We start from the raw sequence: 14,700 nt of genomic DNA on the forward strand, positions 1-14,700 counted from the left end.
TCACATCACTGGTGTGTATTCTCTTTCCCTTTATCATTTTTCTTGATTGGTTTAATTCTCTAGTCCTGCCTTCAGCTTTCTCAAATAACCAAATGGGTAATTCTGTGTTTATTTTTTTTAATTTAGGATGTTGTTTTCCAGTGGCTCACAACAGGAGACATCCACCTAAACCAGATTGATGCTGAGGACCCAGAGGTAGGAGGTTGTGAATCATTAAAAAAAAACTTTGAAATGAAAAATGGGTCCAGCTTCTCAGCACCACTTCTAACAGTTCCAAAGGAATATCTGTCTCTTACTTTATCTGTTAGACAGATGGCAAGAAGTGACGCTTTTTAAATTAATTAATTAATTTATTTATTTTTGGCTGTGTTGGGTCTTCGTTTCTGTGCGAGGGCTTTCTCTATTTGTGGCAAGCGGGAGCCACTCTTCATCGCGGTGCGGGGGCCACTCTTTATCGCGGTGCACGGGCCTCTCACTATTGCGACCTCTCTTGTTGTGGAGCACAGGCTCCAGACGCGCAGGCTCAGTAGTTGTGGCTCATGGACCCAGTTGCTCCGTGGCATGTGGGATCTTCCCAGACCAGGGCTCGAACCCGTGTCCCCTGCATTAGCAGGCAGATTCTCAACCACTGCGCCACCAGGGAAGCCCAAGAAGTGATGCTTTTTGGCTAGACGAAGGCCATGTTGTAAAAAAATAATAAATCAATGAATTATATAATTCGTCGTAGAGTTCAGTGGGGTGGGAGCCTCTCTCTGTATATGTAATAATTGGAGTTTAATTTAATGTATGCTCTCTGGCCCAAACTTTCAGAGTCAGTATCTGTAGAGAAATACTTCTTTCAAAAATATGAAGGATATAAAAATAATTTTTTCATGAAGAAACAAAGATCATCAGAATTTAAGTTTTAAACTCTCATTTTGTTGCCTTTAGGAATAGCAATCCTAAGGGCATTATGATAATCCTTAACAGACAAATCAGAGTGGTGAGACCAGCACTGGACTAGGAAGCAGTAACTACATTCTAGATCCCGCTCCACCATGTGCCCTGGGACCTTAAACAGGTTATTTCGGACCTTTTTCATCTTAGTTTTCTCATTAGTTTTGGGGACACTAATACCTGTGTTCTTTGTCTCACAGGATAATTGTGAGGCCTAAATGAATAGATGTAAATTTACTTGTTAAACTAAAGGCTGTAAAAAGGGCTATATATCTATCAAGACTTAAAAAAAAACTCTTGTATTTATTATCTACCAAGCACTGTATATCACGTACTTCCACATAAATCATCCTGTTTAAACCTCGCCACAGCCCTGGGAGGTAGATGGTCTTATTCTCATTTTACAGATGAGGAAACTGAAATTCTGCAGGATTGTAATATGCCCAAAGAGCAAGCAATTTCAGAGCTGGGACTCAAACCCAGGTCTCCTAATTCAAAGTCTACTCGTTCTTCCTTTAGTTCTGTGTTTCTTAAACTCTGAAATGTCAGGAAAGTGATTTCTTGGCAGCAGGAGGTGGGCAGTGGCCATCAGAAATGGCTGCCCGCTGACTGCTTCTGCCCTCAGCTGAGGACTGACTTCGCTGGGAAACCCAGGGGCTGACTAGGGTTAGCAAACGCGGAAGCCCTATGTCTAAAATACTCCCTTACATGGAAACATTAAGTGTGGAGCTATTTTGCTTAAATTTCTCCTGAAAAGTGATGTTCGCTTTTCTAAAACAGAAGAATTGGGGTACAGCCAGGAATTCGCTTTTCAGGTCTCCCAGGACCCAACTCTGAGTGGATGGCATCTTTGACAGCCGCCAATCCTACTTAGACTGTCGTGGGTCGAGGGAAGCAGCGCTAAGAGGTGCTGCATCTGCTCCTGTCCTGTGTGGCCACTTTGCTCCTGCTAAGTTTCTGTCATTCCTGTTTTCTAGCTGAGCAAACTGAAGTAAGTAAATTCTTCAAGGTTCCCACTTCGATTAATACCTGCTCAAGCCATTCTTAACGCCCACTTCAGGCTGATTCCAGAGCCTGAGCCTTTTCTACTGCTCTGTTGTTCACACTCCACCACGTGTGACACTGGGCTGGTTCCAAACGGAAGCATCAGTAGAAACCAGAGGAGGGGAGTGTTGTTAAGGCCTTTCTCTAAAACTGTGCAGTTTCATATATCTTCCAGTTGTGAGACCTGGTGAAAAACATTCTTTGTATTGTAAGGCTTTGGAAAGTAAAACACGGGACCCAGTAACATTGTACAGTAAGAAATTCTGAAAATCTAAACTTCCTGTGATTTCAGATCAAATCTTATTATGTTGGAATGGGTTTCAAACCCAGACAATAGCTCAGTTTCAAATGATATTTAATAAAATAATAGTTTGATAAAGAGCTGAAGGAATTTACATAACAAGTTTTAACCTCAGAATCTGCCAGGAAGTCATGAAAACCAGTGGTCTTGGGAGCATTCTTTTTATTTTTATTTATTTATTTAACATCTTTATTGGAGTATAATTGCTTTACAATGGTGTGTTAGTTTCTGCTTTTTTTTTTTTTTTTTTTTTGCAGTACGCAGGCCTCTCAGTGCTGTGGCCTTTCCCGTTGCGGAGCACAGGCTCCGGACGCACAGGCTCAGCGGCCATGGCTCACGGGCCCAGCCGCTCTGCGGCATGTGGGATCTTCCCGGACCGGGGCACGAACCCGTGTTCCCTGCATCGGCAGGCGGACTCTCAACCACTGTGCCACCAGGGAAGCCCCCAGTTTCTGCTTTATAACAAAGTGAATCAGTTATACATCTACATATATCCCCATATCTCCTCCCTCTTGCGTCTCCCTCCCACCCTCCCTATCCCACCCCTCTAGGTGGTCACAAAGCACCAAGCTGATCTCCCTGGGGAGCACTCTTTTTATGTTTCTGTCTGGACATCTGAGTCCTTGCTACTTGTCTGAACTAGGATTTTGTAACAGGCTTCTGTGCAGAGCTAAGAATCAGCCATGGGACCTTTGGGATTGCTGGGCCCATACTTATCTCTGTGCTGTGACCCGGGTGTATGTTCTGCCATAGTCAGCGCCCTTGTTACTGCTCTCACCTTCATCCCTGTCCTATTAGAGGGTTGACGCCTTTACAACAGCCAAATAGTGCTAGGAAGGGCATTTATTTGTTGATGCTTCTCCCTTGTTTCATGTCTAAAAAAAAAGTTTGAGAATTGGGGGAGTTTTTGACGCTTGGGATATAGGGAAAAGTGAGCCTGTTTGTCTTGACGTCTCATTTCCGTCACGCTCAGGCACGTTTCCCCAAGTGCTGGCTCTGGAGAATGTGGAACAGTATGTTGTGGGTGACTTCAGAGACCAGTTTTTAAAACTATCACCAAGTTGGCCTTGTTAGAAGTCAAGGCTAAATGCAGTTCAAAGGGAAATTAGGAATACACAAACTCCTGGTTGCCAGCATGCATTTATTTAAATTTATTGCTCGACTAGGTAATGCCTTCACATAGTTTGGAATTCAGAAGCATACACAGTGAACAGTCTTCCTTCTGTCTTTGCGCAGCCACTTGGTTCCCCTCCCCAGTGACAGCAGTCTTAGCAGTTTCTTGTATGTTCTTCCAGAGAGATTTTATATAGAGATAAGCAAATATGCATACGTGTATGCTCTCCTTCCCCCTTGTTTTACCCAAATGGTGCTATGTACGCTTTGTATATACACTGTCTAGCACCTTGCTTTTTACAATTACCAGTATGTCTTGGAGGTTTTTCCATACTCATTCATAAAGAGCTTTCTTTTGATTGTTTTGTTTTTTGAAAACTGAATTTTCCATTATTTGTACTGTGGTATATTTAACCAGTCTCCTATTGATGGTCATTTAGGTTTTCCCGGTCTTTTACTGTTACCAACAGACAGCACATGTCATCATTAAGGGTTCTCAGCAGTGCTGCAGGCATGTCCTCGGCTAGGTGAGAAGGGCTGGGGTCTAGTGTCCAAGGAGGGGTTGTCTGTGCTGGGATCACAGGTGGTTCGTACACAGGACAGGAGAGAAAGCAGAGTGTATGGCCCAGATGCTAGTGGGTGGAGAGAGGATAGATGTTGAAATGGTAGCTTGTGGACTTTCTTTTATGATCGTGTCTGTTTTCTCACTGATGTAGAAAATAAGGTCATCAGCTAAAATTAAGAGATAGAAAATCATATTAGATGGTTGAAGTGACCGAAGGAAAGTGTTGCCTACGAGAATGGGAAAAGGGAATGAACTTGAGAATTTAATTGATGGCTGAGCACTCAAGATCAGTGTGTAATGAAAAGGAGACCAGTCAGCAGGGTTGTGCGTTTCTCCAGCCATATTCAGCTGTGTGTGGACCAGCATGAATCATCGCAGAGCTGGGTTTTGTCAGCGCTGGGGATTACCCAGGTGACCTTTGTCCCTCTTTCCACCGAGAGTGGCTTATTTAAGCTTTAGTTGTCAGTGATCATGAACAGTGAGATATCTTAGCAAGAGAGTAGAAATATTGCAGATTTAGACCTGAGGCGCTGGAGACCAGACAGAGTAAATTCTTGCCCCTGCTATGCTGAAAGGAACCCTCTTGTGGCTTTCAGATTTCCGACTACATGATGCTGCCCGACACGGCCACCCTGTCCGAGCGGCTGCGAGTGTGTCTCCAGGAGGGCGATGAGAACCCTCGGGACTTCACCACCCTCTTCGACCTGTCCGTTTACCAACTGGATACCACTTCCCTCCCCAAGGTCATCAAGTCAGTACCTCGGCTCTCTCAGCTGCTCTGCACTCCATTGGGTGTTCGGTTTGAAAACACTAGCCTGGGGGCGGGAGTTAGGGGCACGGCGAGTGCGGTGTGCAAAACGTGTTCTCAGACCTGTGATGAGGTTGGCCGAGACAGCTGGGAGTTTGGGGCGGAGCTCGATACAGAGGAAACTGCCAGCAGTTGTCAGTTCCTGCTGTGTTCCAGGCTCTGTATTGGACATTTAGAGAAACCAACTTGTTCCGGTTTGCCCAGGACATTCCTGGTCTGAGCACAGAGAGTCCCACGTCCCAGAGACCCCCCTCAGTAAACCAAGGTGGGCAGTCACCCTGTAAGCACTCCACACTGTGCCTTCATTTAATACTTTCAGTGGTCCTCTGAGTTACCTGCCTCACTTCCAGCTGAGGAAACTGAGGTTTAGAGAGGGAAAGGATTCTCCCACGGTGGGAACAGGGATCTCAAGCCAGGCCTGAGTGTCTTTCAGGCCAGTCCTTGACCCTGTTTCATGCCGGCTTTGTTGGTGTTGTTCTGCATCCCTAACAACAGGGGCAGGGACTAACATTTTTGAGCATCTCTGGCCTGGCACAGGATCTACATCTGGATAAAAGAAAGGCTGAAGGCACAGCTACAGATGATTGTCGAACGTCCTGGCCCTGTACTTATGTTCAAGGTCATCAAGCACTCATAGAGCTCTGACTGTGCTGAGCACCGTACCTAAAGTGTATGGTTTTATGGAGGAGACCGACAAAAGCTGTGATGCAAGGTTAATCTAATGCTAAATGTGAAGTGTAAAACTGGAGGCCATGGCATAATGAGGAAAGAGAATTCGATCCTGACTGGGGTGAGCAGGGAAGGCTTTAAGAAAGAGGGGCCGTTTTAGCCAGGCATTGAGGATTTCAAAAAACATTTCTGGGTGACTTGTGTCTGCTTGGCCCTCTGATGGGTGGCGCACTTTCAGGGGTGAGAGGATTTCAGGAGATGGTTTGGGGTGTTGGGAGAGAACATTCTGCAGGGAGGTTGCTTTCTGAGCAAAGGCAGGTATGTCCAGGCAAGGAAGTTCATTCCTAGTTGCCATCTGAACTGCATTTAGCCTTGACTCCTAACAAGTACCATGTTAATTTTTTTATGTACGTTGCTTTATCATGTAATAATCATAATACAGTTATTATCCCTGTTTTACATGTGAGGACACTGAGGCACAGAAAAAATAAGTGAGTTGCTTAAGGTCCCACGGCTAGTTTTTGGTGGCACCTGAATTTGAATCCAGCCAATCTTAACCCTGAACCTGGGAAGAAATTATCTGGAGATTTACTACTGTAGGAAGTTAGAGAGTCTCTAAAAAAGAGAACAACACTGACACCCCCAGAGCTGCCAGGGCATCTCTGTCACCCCTTCACCACCTGCAGCCTGCAGCTAACAGCCAGGTTGTAAATACTGGCTGCACATATGGCTCTTCATTTGCTTGGTTTTGAGCTCTGATGTTCTCCTTCTAACTCAGGGCTTTTCTTAGAATAACAAAAGTTCCGTCAGGCTGCCCCGCTGGCTGCTTCCAGTCCAACCGGCTTCTGCCGTTTTGACTTGCTTCTCTCCTGATGCAGGTGGACCAGGCCATCATGACCATTCTTCAGTGTTGAATGAGAGATTGATTGGAACTGTCTGCTATTTTAGTGTCGGCAGAGTCAGGTAGTGGATGTTTCAGAGGTTTGGACGGCTCCTTTAATTGTATTTGTCTTTCATACCACAGCAAAGAGCAGGAGTTACTGGTTTACAGTTTCTGTGTGGAGCTCTTAGGTATTTTTATTCGCATGTAACAACTTTTGAATGCAGTTTCTCTTTTTGAGTAAAAATTGCATTCGTCATTAAATATTTATGTCAACTGTAGGGTATTGCTCTGAAGTGACTTCATTTGTCCAGCCGGTCTTTATTGATGCCTGTGGGGTGTGAGGTAGAGACAAACAGTGTGGCGTCCCTGCCCTCAGAGTTCATGGTGGGATGGAGAGTGAGACATGGGCGGTGAAAATGCACCGCCAAAGGTCAGGCCAGAGTATTCTGGAATATAGAGCAGCCCCATTTCACAGATTTGTGTATAGCAATGGCATTTATTCTTCCCCTTTTCCCATAATGATCATCTTTCTGAATTAGGTTTTGCTTGCTTTTAAGATTAGCTTCTCCACCCATTCCCCACCCCCATCAAGTACATGTTGGCTACTAGTAGGAGGAAGATTTGGGCAGGTGGTGAGCCGAGTGGAGAAAGGGAAGACTTAATGGAGTTTATTTTATTACTTACACAGGGCTTCAGCACAGTCAGCTCTACCTAGGGACAGAAAACAGAATGTCATGGCTAGAATGACCAAGGCCAGGACTTGGCATCAGGGCTCTTTGTCTGTGGGTACTAGGACCTTTAGCTTAGAACTGCCTCTAATTCTGCCATCTGGGTAGACTGAGTCGCGGGGCTTCTGGTTGGCAGGGATTAGCCAGGTCTGAGTTCTGACCTTGCCTTTGTTGCTTCTTAAGCACATGACCTTGGGGAGCTACTTCAACTCTATACCTCAGTTTCCTCTTCTGTAAGAGATTACACCCACTGTCCAGGGCTGTTTTGAGGATTACATTAAATAAGTGCCTCGCACAGGGTCAGGCACAGCACGTGGCATGTGGTAGATGCTCAAGAAAAATTATTTCTCTTCTCTCCGTGGGGATCATCTGCTCATTGCTAGGAAAGACGCTCCCCAAGCATCTGGGACTAGTGCAGGTGGCGACGGCATAAGCTCAGCTAGCCGTCTTCTTTCTGCGGTCATAGACCTGTCTCCTTTCTGAAAGCACCCCTACAGAGAAACGGCATGAACTTTGTCCACACCCCTTGGCATTTGCTTGCTTAGATGAATTTTGAAAGGCCACAACTGAGCACACAATTTAAGTTGGGTGAGTGAGTATATTTTAATTTGCCTCATTCCCAGAGGAGGTCACAGAGCTTGTACAATCTATACCCTAATGCAAAAGGTCAAATTAAGGTTTGGGAGAACGGAGGCAAAGGGGAAGAGGCAATAAAGAAACTACCGTGGGGGAAGGTCAGCCCTTGACTCCATTAACTCCTTCGTGCCGTTCTCACTCCGCCACAGCTGCGCTGGCTGCCCTGCTGTTCCGTGTCTCGCTCCCCTTTCCCTCTTCTCCTTGCTCTGGCCTCTGCCTGGGACGCCTCTGAGGGAGACTGCCTGACCGGCCCCTCCCCTCACTCAGGGCTGCTCTGGCAAAGCCCCACTCCCTGCCCCTTCCCTGTCTCTGTCCCTCTCTCCTGATTTGCTTTTCTCCCTAATGCTTATTAATCCCTGGCATCCTGGCTTTTGTTTATTGTGTGTCTCTCTTCCGCTAGAATGTCAGTCCCACGAGGGCCTGCCTTGGTCTCTTTTTTCCCCTGCTGCTGTACTCCTGGCAGATAAAACTGCCTGGTACGCAGTAGGCGTTCAGTAGATGTTTGTGGAGTGAATGAGCACATAGAAGTGCATATCCTGTGGATCTGTTCAGTCGCCAGAAGCAGACTTCAGATTTGACTCCTGTCTCTTGATGGTGAAAACAAGTAAGGAAACACAGTGAGTTTACAAGATTCACGGTGTCCAGTGGGTAAAAATGAAAAGCCTATTTAGGAGAAGCCCGATAGGAAACTTGAATGAACTTTCCCTTTCAGTTCTCACTAAAGTCACGCCGTCTGTTGCAGTAGAGAAGATTCCTGAAAGGATCGTTACATTACATGTAACAATACATTTTGTGTGATTTTTATTTTTTTTGCCAAAGTGCTGAGCCTCCTCATCGTTGGAGATGAGCACCGTGAGATCAGTCAGACGTGCTCTGCATCAGTGTCTCATCTTGATTCCTGCTTCTTTATCTTCTTCTTAACTCAGGGCTCACGAACAGCTAAACGTGAAACATGAACCTCTCCAGCTCATCCAACCTCAGTTTGAGACGCCGCTGCCAGCCCTTCAGCCAGCGGTGAGTGGGTGTGGGAGGGGCATCCTGCCGCAGAGCCCTGCTGTTTGCCCCTCCCTCACCATCTGGTCCCGTGTGGGGCTGGCCTCCTCATGGGGTCTTGTTTCTCTGGCTCGAAACATGCACAGAGACCAAACCTGTTAGTATTTCTACAGGGACTTTCATTTGGTGTCGTTCCCAACCGAAGAATCATGGGTGTGGACCTCTCTGGCTGTTAAACGTCTCCTATCTTGTGGGGTTGAAGGGCACATATGAGAATACCTGGCTGAAAAGGAGGAAGAGCTTTGTGCTAGAAAGCTTTGAGCTCTCCAGGCAACAGGCACTCAGATTCACAGCACAGTTCTAAGAGCCCAGGGGACAGTCATGTGTCTCTAGGTTATTTTTCAACATTCCAGTCCAGCGTGAGCTTCCCTTGCCTTCGGAATTGTCTTATCCCACCACATTCTGGAATGTTATGAGCCAGTTGGCTTCACCTTGGTAACCTGAAAATCGGCCACAGTGGAAGTGTTTACAAAACAGGAAATGACAAATGCTACAGATCAGGCCTCTTGTTTTGAGTGATAGCTCAACATTTATCAGCACACCACTGCTTCGTACCTGCGAGTTCTGGCTATAAGTTCAGCACTTTCTACATTAATCTACATCTGTTTCCCCAATTTCTGTCCCTGAAGAACTCATCATCAGATGAGAAACGACTCGTGCAATCAAATATTCAACACAAATTTGCACAAAATGCAAATAAGCCGGATAAGCCCCAAGCCATGTGTCCTTGCATGAGTTAACGGGCGCTGGTACATCAGCTCGGCGAGTTTGGCGGCGTGCTTGGAGCTGGTTCTGCTGGGTTGCTTGCACTGGGCCGCCGTCTTGCTTGCTGTGCTCTCATGGGTTAGGGCGGAAGGAGGTGATGGGCGCTGGGCGGTTCGTCGTCTCATTTTCCTTACGTCTCATCACCGTCAGTTATGGCTTTGGATGCGCTCTTTCATGAAAGACCTTATTGCCTTTTAGGTTTTCCCTCCTAGTTTCAGGGAATTATCACCCCCTCCGCTGGAGCTGTTTGACTTAGATGAGACATTCTCCTCTGAGAAGGCCCGGCTTGCTCAGATCACCAATAAGTGTGAGTGTGGTCAAATTCTTGTTTGTTTTCTTTTGTGAGTTTTATTAAATTGTGAATTTCTGAGATTTGCCGTGAAAGAAAGCTTAGAGTTTGTTTAGGGAGAACAGAATATGAATGGAAGTATAAAAGCACAGCTTTTGTTTACTTCATGTGAATGATGTGGCTTGTTTCCCTAGGGGTCAGTTAGCTCAGTGAGCTAGAGCATGGTGCCAGGCAGAGGCCAGGGTCTCAGCTTTAATTCCTGTGTGTCTTTAGTTCTGAGCTGTTGGGTGACCCCAGGATGAATTCTGACTCTGGCTGCCTCTTAGCAAATCTAGGCCATCGGTCACAGGAGCCGTTGAATAAAAAAAATTCAGTCAGGGCTAAGAGAATTACAGAGACTTCAAATTGGAAGGGATTCTAGAGAGAGTCAAGTGTGCCCACCCTGACCCGTGGGTGAGGAAATGAGGCTCCAGGCGGTGCTCCCGACTCTCGGCCCCGTGCTCCTCCTGACATGCCCTTCCTCCAGCACAGCAGGTGGGCCTGCACACATGGACTCAAGAGACAGAAAATTGAGGCAGTGACCCCACTCCTGGGAATCTAACCTAGGGAGATAAATGAAGGTACACAGATGACTACGACATTACTTATTAAAAAAAAAAAAATACAATTGGGAATAGCCTTAGTGTTCACTCGCAGGGAAATGGTAGTAAATTGCACCACATTCAATCAGTGGGACAATATGCAGTCATTATAAAAGAGGTTTACAAAGGCCAGGGGGTGACACTGAGATTCCTAAATGAAGAAAACAAGATATAAAACTGTACTTAGAGTAGGATCCCAACTATGTGAACATCTGTATGTGCTCAAAGACCAGAAAGGAATGTGCAAAAATGAAAATAGTTCAATGTCAGACACCTTTACTGCATCTCTGTTCCATGCCAGGCATTGTGGTAGGTGCTAGGCAATCAGAAATTAGCAAGACCTAGTAATTAGTCCAGTGGGAATAATAGACCTGTGAAGGATCAGACCCTTTGACCCTGCGTTTCTGTTCCTAGCGGTTTATCCTGCAGAAATCCTAGTAGAAATGCATAACAGAAAAGATATAGAGATATTAATTGTAGCATTCAAAAAATAGACAACAGTCTAATAGTCCATCAGTAGGAGAATTGGTTTAAAAAAATATGAGACAAAGTGGAATATTATGCATCTGTTAAAAGAAAGATGTGGAGCATAAGCTTTGACGTGGAATGTCCGTGTTACATCATTAAATGATGACGGCAACTTACAGAACTATTATAGTTTGATCCCGTTTTTTTACACATATGTAGACATGTAGGCATACATGGCAGTAATTACCCTAGGAAGTATTGGTGGGGGTAGAGCTAGAGTGAGAGATCATTTCTATCATAACTTTAAAAATGCAAATCAGAGGGGAAGAAAAGAAATTACAGTATAGTGTAAGTAGGGCAGTAATGGCTGTCCATCCTTGATACAGGGCTGGGGATGGTTACACAGAGAATTATGGATGATTTTTTGTTTCTTTTATTTCCTTTCCTATAATATTGCTATAGTAAATGCTATTTAAAATACCCCTGGGACTTCCCTGGCAATACAGTGGTTAAGACTCCACGCTTCCACTGCTGGGGGCACGGGTTCGATCCCTGGTCAGGGAACTGAGATCCTGCAAGCTGCATGGTGCGGCCCAAAATTTTTTTTTTAATAAATAATATAAATAAAGTAAAATACCCATATGTCCTTCACACAGTGATCCTTGCGGCAGTCAGAGAATGGTAATTTGATTCCCCGCTGGTTGCTCCTGTTCTTTGTAATGTAGGAATGCCAGATCTGGTAGTAGCGAGCCAGAACCTGGCTAGCTTTATTCTAATTAGGAGTGTCACACTTTTGTCGTAATTTACAAAAACAGCACATCAGAGATCTCTACAGTTTGTCACTGTTTAAGTCCTTTGGTCACATTACCCAAGGGAGAGGTGAGTGATCTTGAGAGATGTAGGAACCTGACAGGGATACCCAAACCACAGTTAGTCTGTACTTGGGGAAGGGCAGAGTCAAGGGTGAATCTGACTGCCCCAACTGTGCTTAGGTACTGAAGAAGACCTGGAATTCTACATCAGGAAGTGTGGCGACATCCTCGGAGTCACCAATAAACTACCAAAGGACCAGCAAGATGCCAAACATATCCTCGAGCACATCTTCTTCCAAGTGGTGGAATTCAAGAAATTGAACCAGGTACAGAACCCAGAAGGCCCACTCAAGTGGGAGCCCTTCCAGTGGTGATATCATCCGTAAACTGGACTTCTCATGTTCCAGGCCATTCATTCATTCATTCTGCAGGCATTTCACTATCTACTAGGTGAACAAAACAGACGATGTTCCCTGCACTTACGGGATGTATATCTAGCTGGAGGAGACAGTAAACAATAAACATATAAGTAAATCACATAGGATGCTAGGAGATGATAAGCGCTATTAAAAAGTAGAGCAGGGTCAGAGGGATCAGTGTGCTGAATGTGGTGATATTAAATAGGGTGGTCAGGAGAGGCCACACTACAAAGCTGACATGGGAGCAAAGACTTGAAGGTGTCGAGGGAGTTGGCCATGGAGATAGCTGGGGGACAAGTGTCCCAGGCAGAGAGAAGACCCGTGCAGAGTCCCTAAGGCTGGGCTCTTCCTGGCTTGTTTGAGGGACAGCAGTAATGCCTGTGTGGCTGGAGGTAACTGAACCAAGGATGGAGCAGCAGGACGTGAGGTCAGCGCCTTATGTTAGAAATCATCATGCCCAGGGCTGAGGACCAAGAACTTAAAAATTATGCCTGGCCTTCATCTTGCGTATCCCTGGACAGGATTTCTAAAGTTAAATGTCCAACCAAGGTTGGTAAATGGGCATTGATTTATATACTACTGATGAGAGAATAAGCTGGTTCCACTTTTATGGAGATATTTTTTATAATATCGTTCAGAAGCCCTAAATATATATATATGTACCTTTGACCCAGCAATTCTAATGCTTAGAATTTGTCTTAATAATATAATCCTGGGATTTCCCTGGTGGTCCAGTGGTTAAGACTCCACACTTCCACTGCAGGGGGCACAGATTCAATCCCTGGGCAGGGCACTAAGATCCTGCATGCCATGTGGCATGGCCAAAATATATAATATATATTCCTGAATGTGTGTAGATTTACCAGTCAGGATGCTCAGTGAAGCATTGTTTTTTTTTTTTTTTTTTTTTTTTTTTTTTTTTTTTTTTTTTTTTTTTTGCGGTACGCGGGCCTCTCACTGCCGTGGCCTCTCCCGTTGCGGAGCGCAGGCTCCGGACGCGCAGGCTCAGCGGCCACGGCTCACGGGCCCAGCCGCTCCGCGGCACGTGGGATCCTCCCGGACCGGGGCACGAACCCGTGTCCCCTGCATCGGCAGGCGGACTCTCAACCACTGCGCCACCAGGGGAGCCCGAAGCATTGTTTTAATTGAAGAAAAACCTTCATCAGTAGGGAACAAGTACCTAGGGTGCATCCATAAGATTAAGTATGTTTAGAAGGATGTTTAAGGACTTAGGAAGACATTCATGATACAGGGAGAGGACTATAAAACAGTATAAAGAGAAAGTCCATTTTTCACACACACACACACACACACACACGATTTTAGATGCTGAACAGAAAGACTGATCAGGATCTGAGCCACCACTGGCGGGGGCTGGCTCTGCTGTGTACTCATACTATAATATACACCTCGTATGTGCCGGCCTGGCGCTAGATGTCAGGGCTGTGGCGGTGAATGCAGTTGTTGCTGTCTGCCTGAGCTACGTACAGTGAGCGAGACAGGAACATCTGGGCAATTAGAGTGCTCTGAGATCAGTACCAGGAAAGCAACTCAGAGGCAAGGTATTGGTATACTTGCTCAGCACTGAAATGTGGGATGGGGGCCAGGTAGGTTCCCAACAGTACTTACCTTGGTGGCAAGGCAGGGTCAGGCCCCTAAGGCCAAGGTAAGAAGTCTGGTGTGGTGTCTGCATCAGTACCTTCAAATGTATCTGCTTCCCATTCATCATGGTGGGTGGTGGGCTGTGGTCAAAGCCCTGTCCTGGTCATGAAAACTTAATCCTCGGGCTGGATTTAGCCTTAAAGCCCAGAGATTAGCTATGTGTCCCAATTAATGATGATTTAGAATCTCTAATCAAAGTCCAAAACAACAAAGAGTTCACATTTCAGGTTTTGAACTGAAATTCTAAAATTCTATGTCTTATTTCCTCATCCAGGAACATGATATTGATACAAGTGAAACGGCATTCCAGAACAATTTCTGAGGACCAAGCCTCTTCAAGCATTTTCTGCCTCCTGATTCTCTTTATAAACTCTTTTTGAATTGTCCCTCAATTCTTTATCAAAATTGTCTATACAGTCTTTCTTCTAATAGCTGTGGAAGGTCTGTGCATCTTCTATAGTGCCCAGAGAGGGATAACATTTCTAACTTCTGTAAGGTATGTTCCATTTTTAAAATTAAATCTGTTTGAATCTGTACTTTTATAATTTATGCATCAGTCTTTCATTGAAGTCTTTTCTTTCGACTCCAGTTCTAGATTTGAGTCTCTTTTATCAGAAGCATAAATAACTCTCAAGCTTATGAATGCTGTACAGCTTTTGGACTAGCTCAAAAGGATAGAAAACAAACAACCCACAGTCTGTTTGCCCCACTGTACCTAATGAAAAAGGTAAAATAGTTGATAGGTATCTTCTTTACATAGCTCACTCACTCCATCTCCCAGCTGCACACAGGCACAACCATTTGGAGGCTGTTGCCTTCACCCACACTTTGTCCCTCTCCTCTGAGCTCCTGAACCACTCAGTTTTGTCATCGTTTTAGGTTATAATGCAGGGCAAAATGTGATCATC

The 14,700-nt window shown here is 45.4% G+C and overlaps 1 protein-coding gene across 1 annotated transcript in view; it reads left to right on the top strand.

The window, feature by feature from the left end:
- The window catches only part of IFT52 (intraflagellar transport 52), a gene marked incomplete at its 5' end in the record, with an annotated part of 32,886 nt that extends 18,569 nt beyond the window's left edge, over positions 1 to 14,317 (top strand). The window contains 6 exons of the mRNA XM_079719973.1: positions 127 to 195; positions 4,556 to 4,710; positions 8,610 to 8,697; positions 9,700 to 9,808; positions 11,892 to 12,037; positions 14,067 to 14,317. Coding sequence (XP_079576099.1) covers positions 127 to 195; positions 4,556 to 4,710; positions 8,610 to 8,697; positions 9,700 to 9,808; positions 11,892 to 12,037; positions 14,067 to 14,114 — 615 coding nt within the window. The 3' untranslated portion in view covers positions 14,115 to 14,317. The remainder of the gene's footprint in view (positions 1 to 126; positions 196 to 4,555; positions 4,711 to 8,609; positions 8,698 to 9,699; positions 9,809 to 11,891; positions 12,038 to 14,066) is intronic.
- Between the last annotated feature and the right edge of the window lie 383 nt (positions 14,318 to 14,700).

This window comes from Hyperoodon ampullatus, assembly GCF_949752795.1.
Source record: "Hyperoodon ampullatus genome assembly, chromosome: 14".
Classification (NCBI taxonomy): domain Eukaryota; kingdom Metazoa; phylum Chordata; class Mammalia; order Artiodactyla; family Ziphiidae; genus Hyperoodon; species Hyperoodon ampullatus.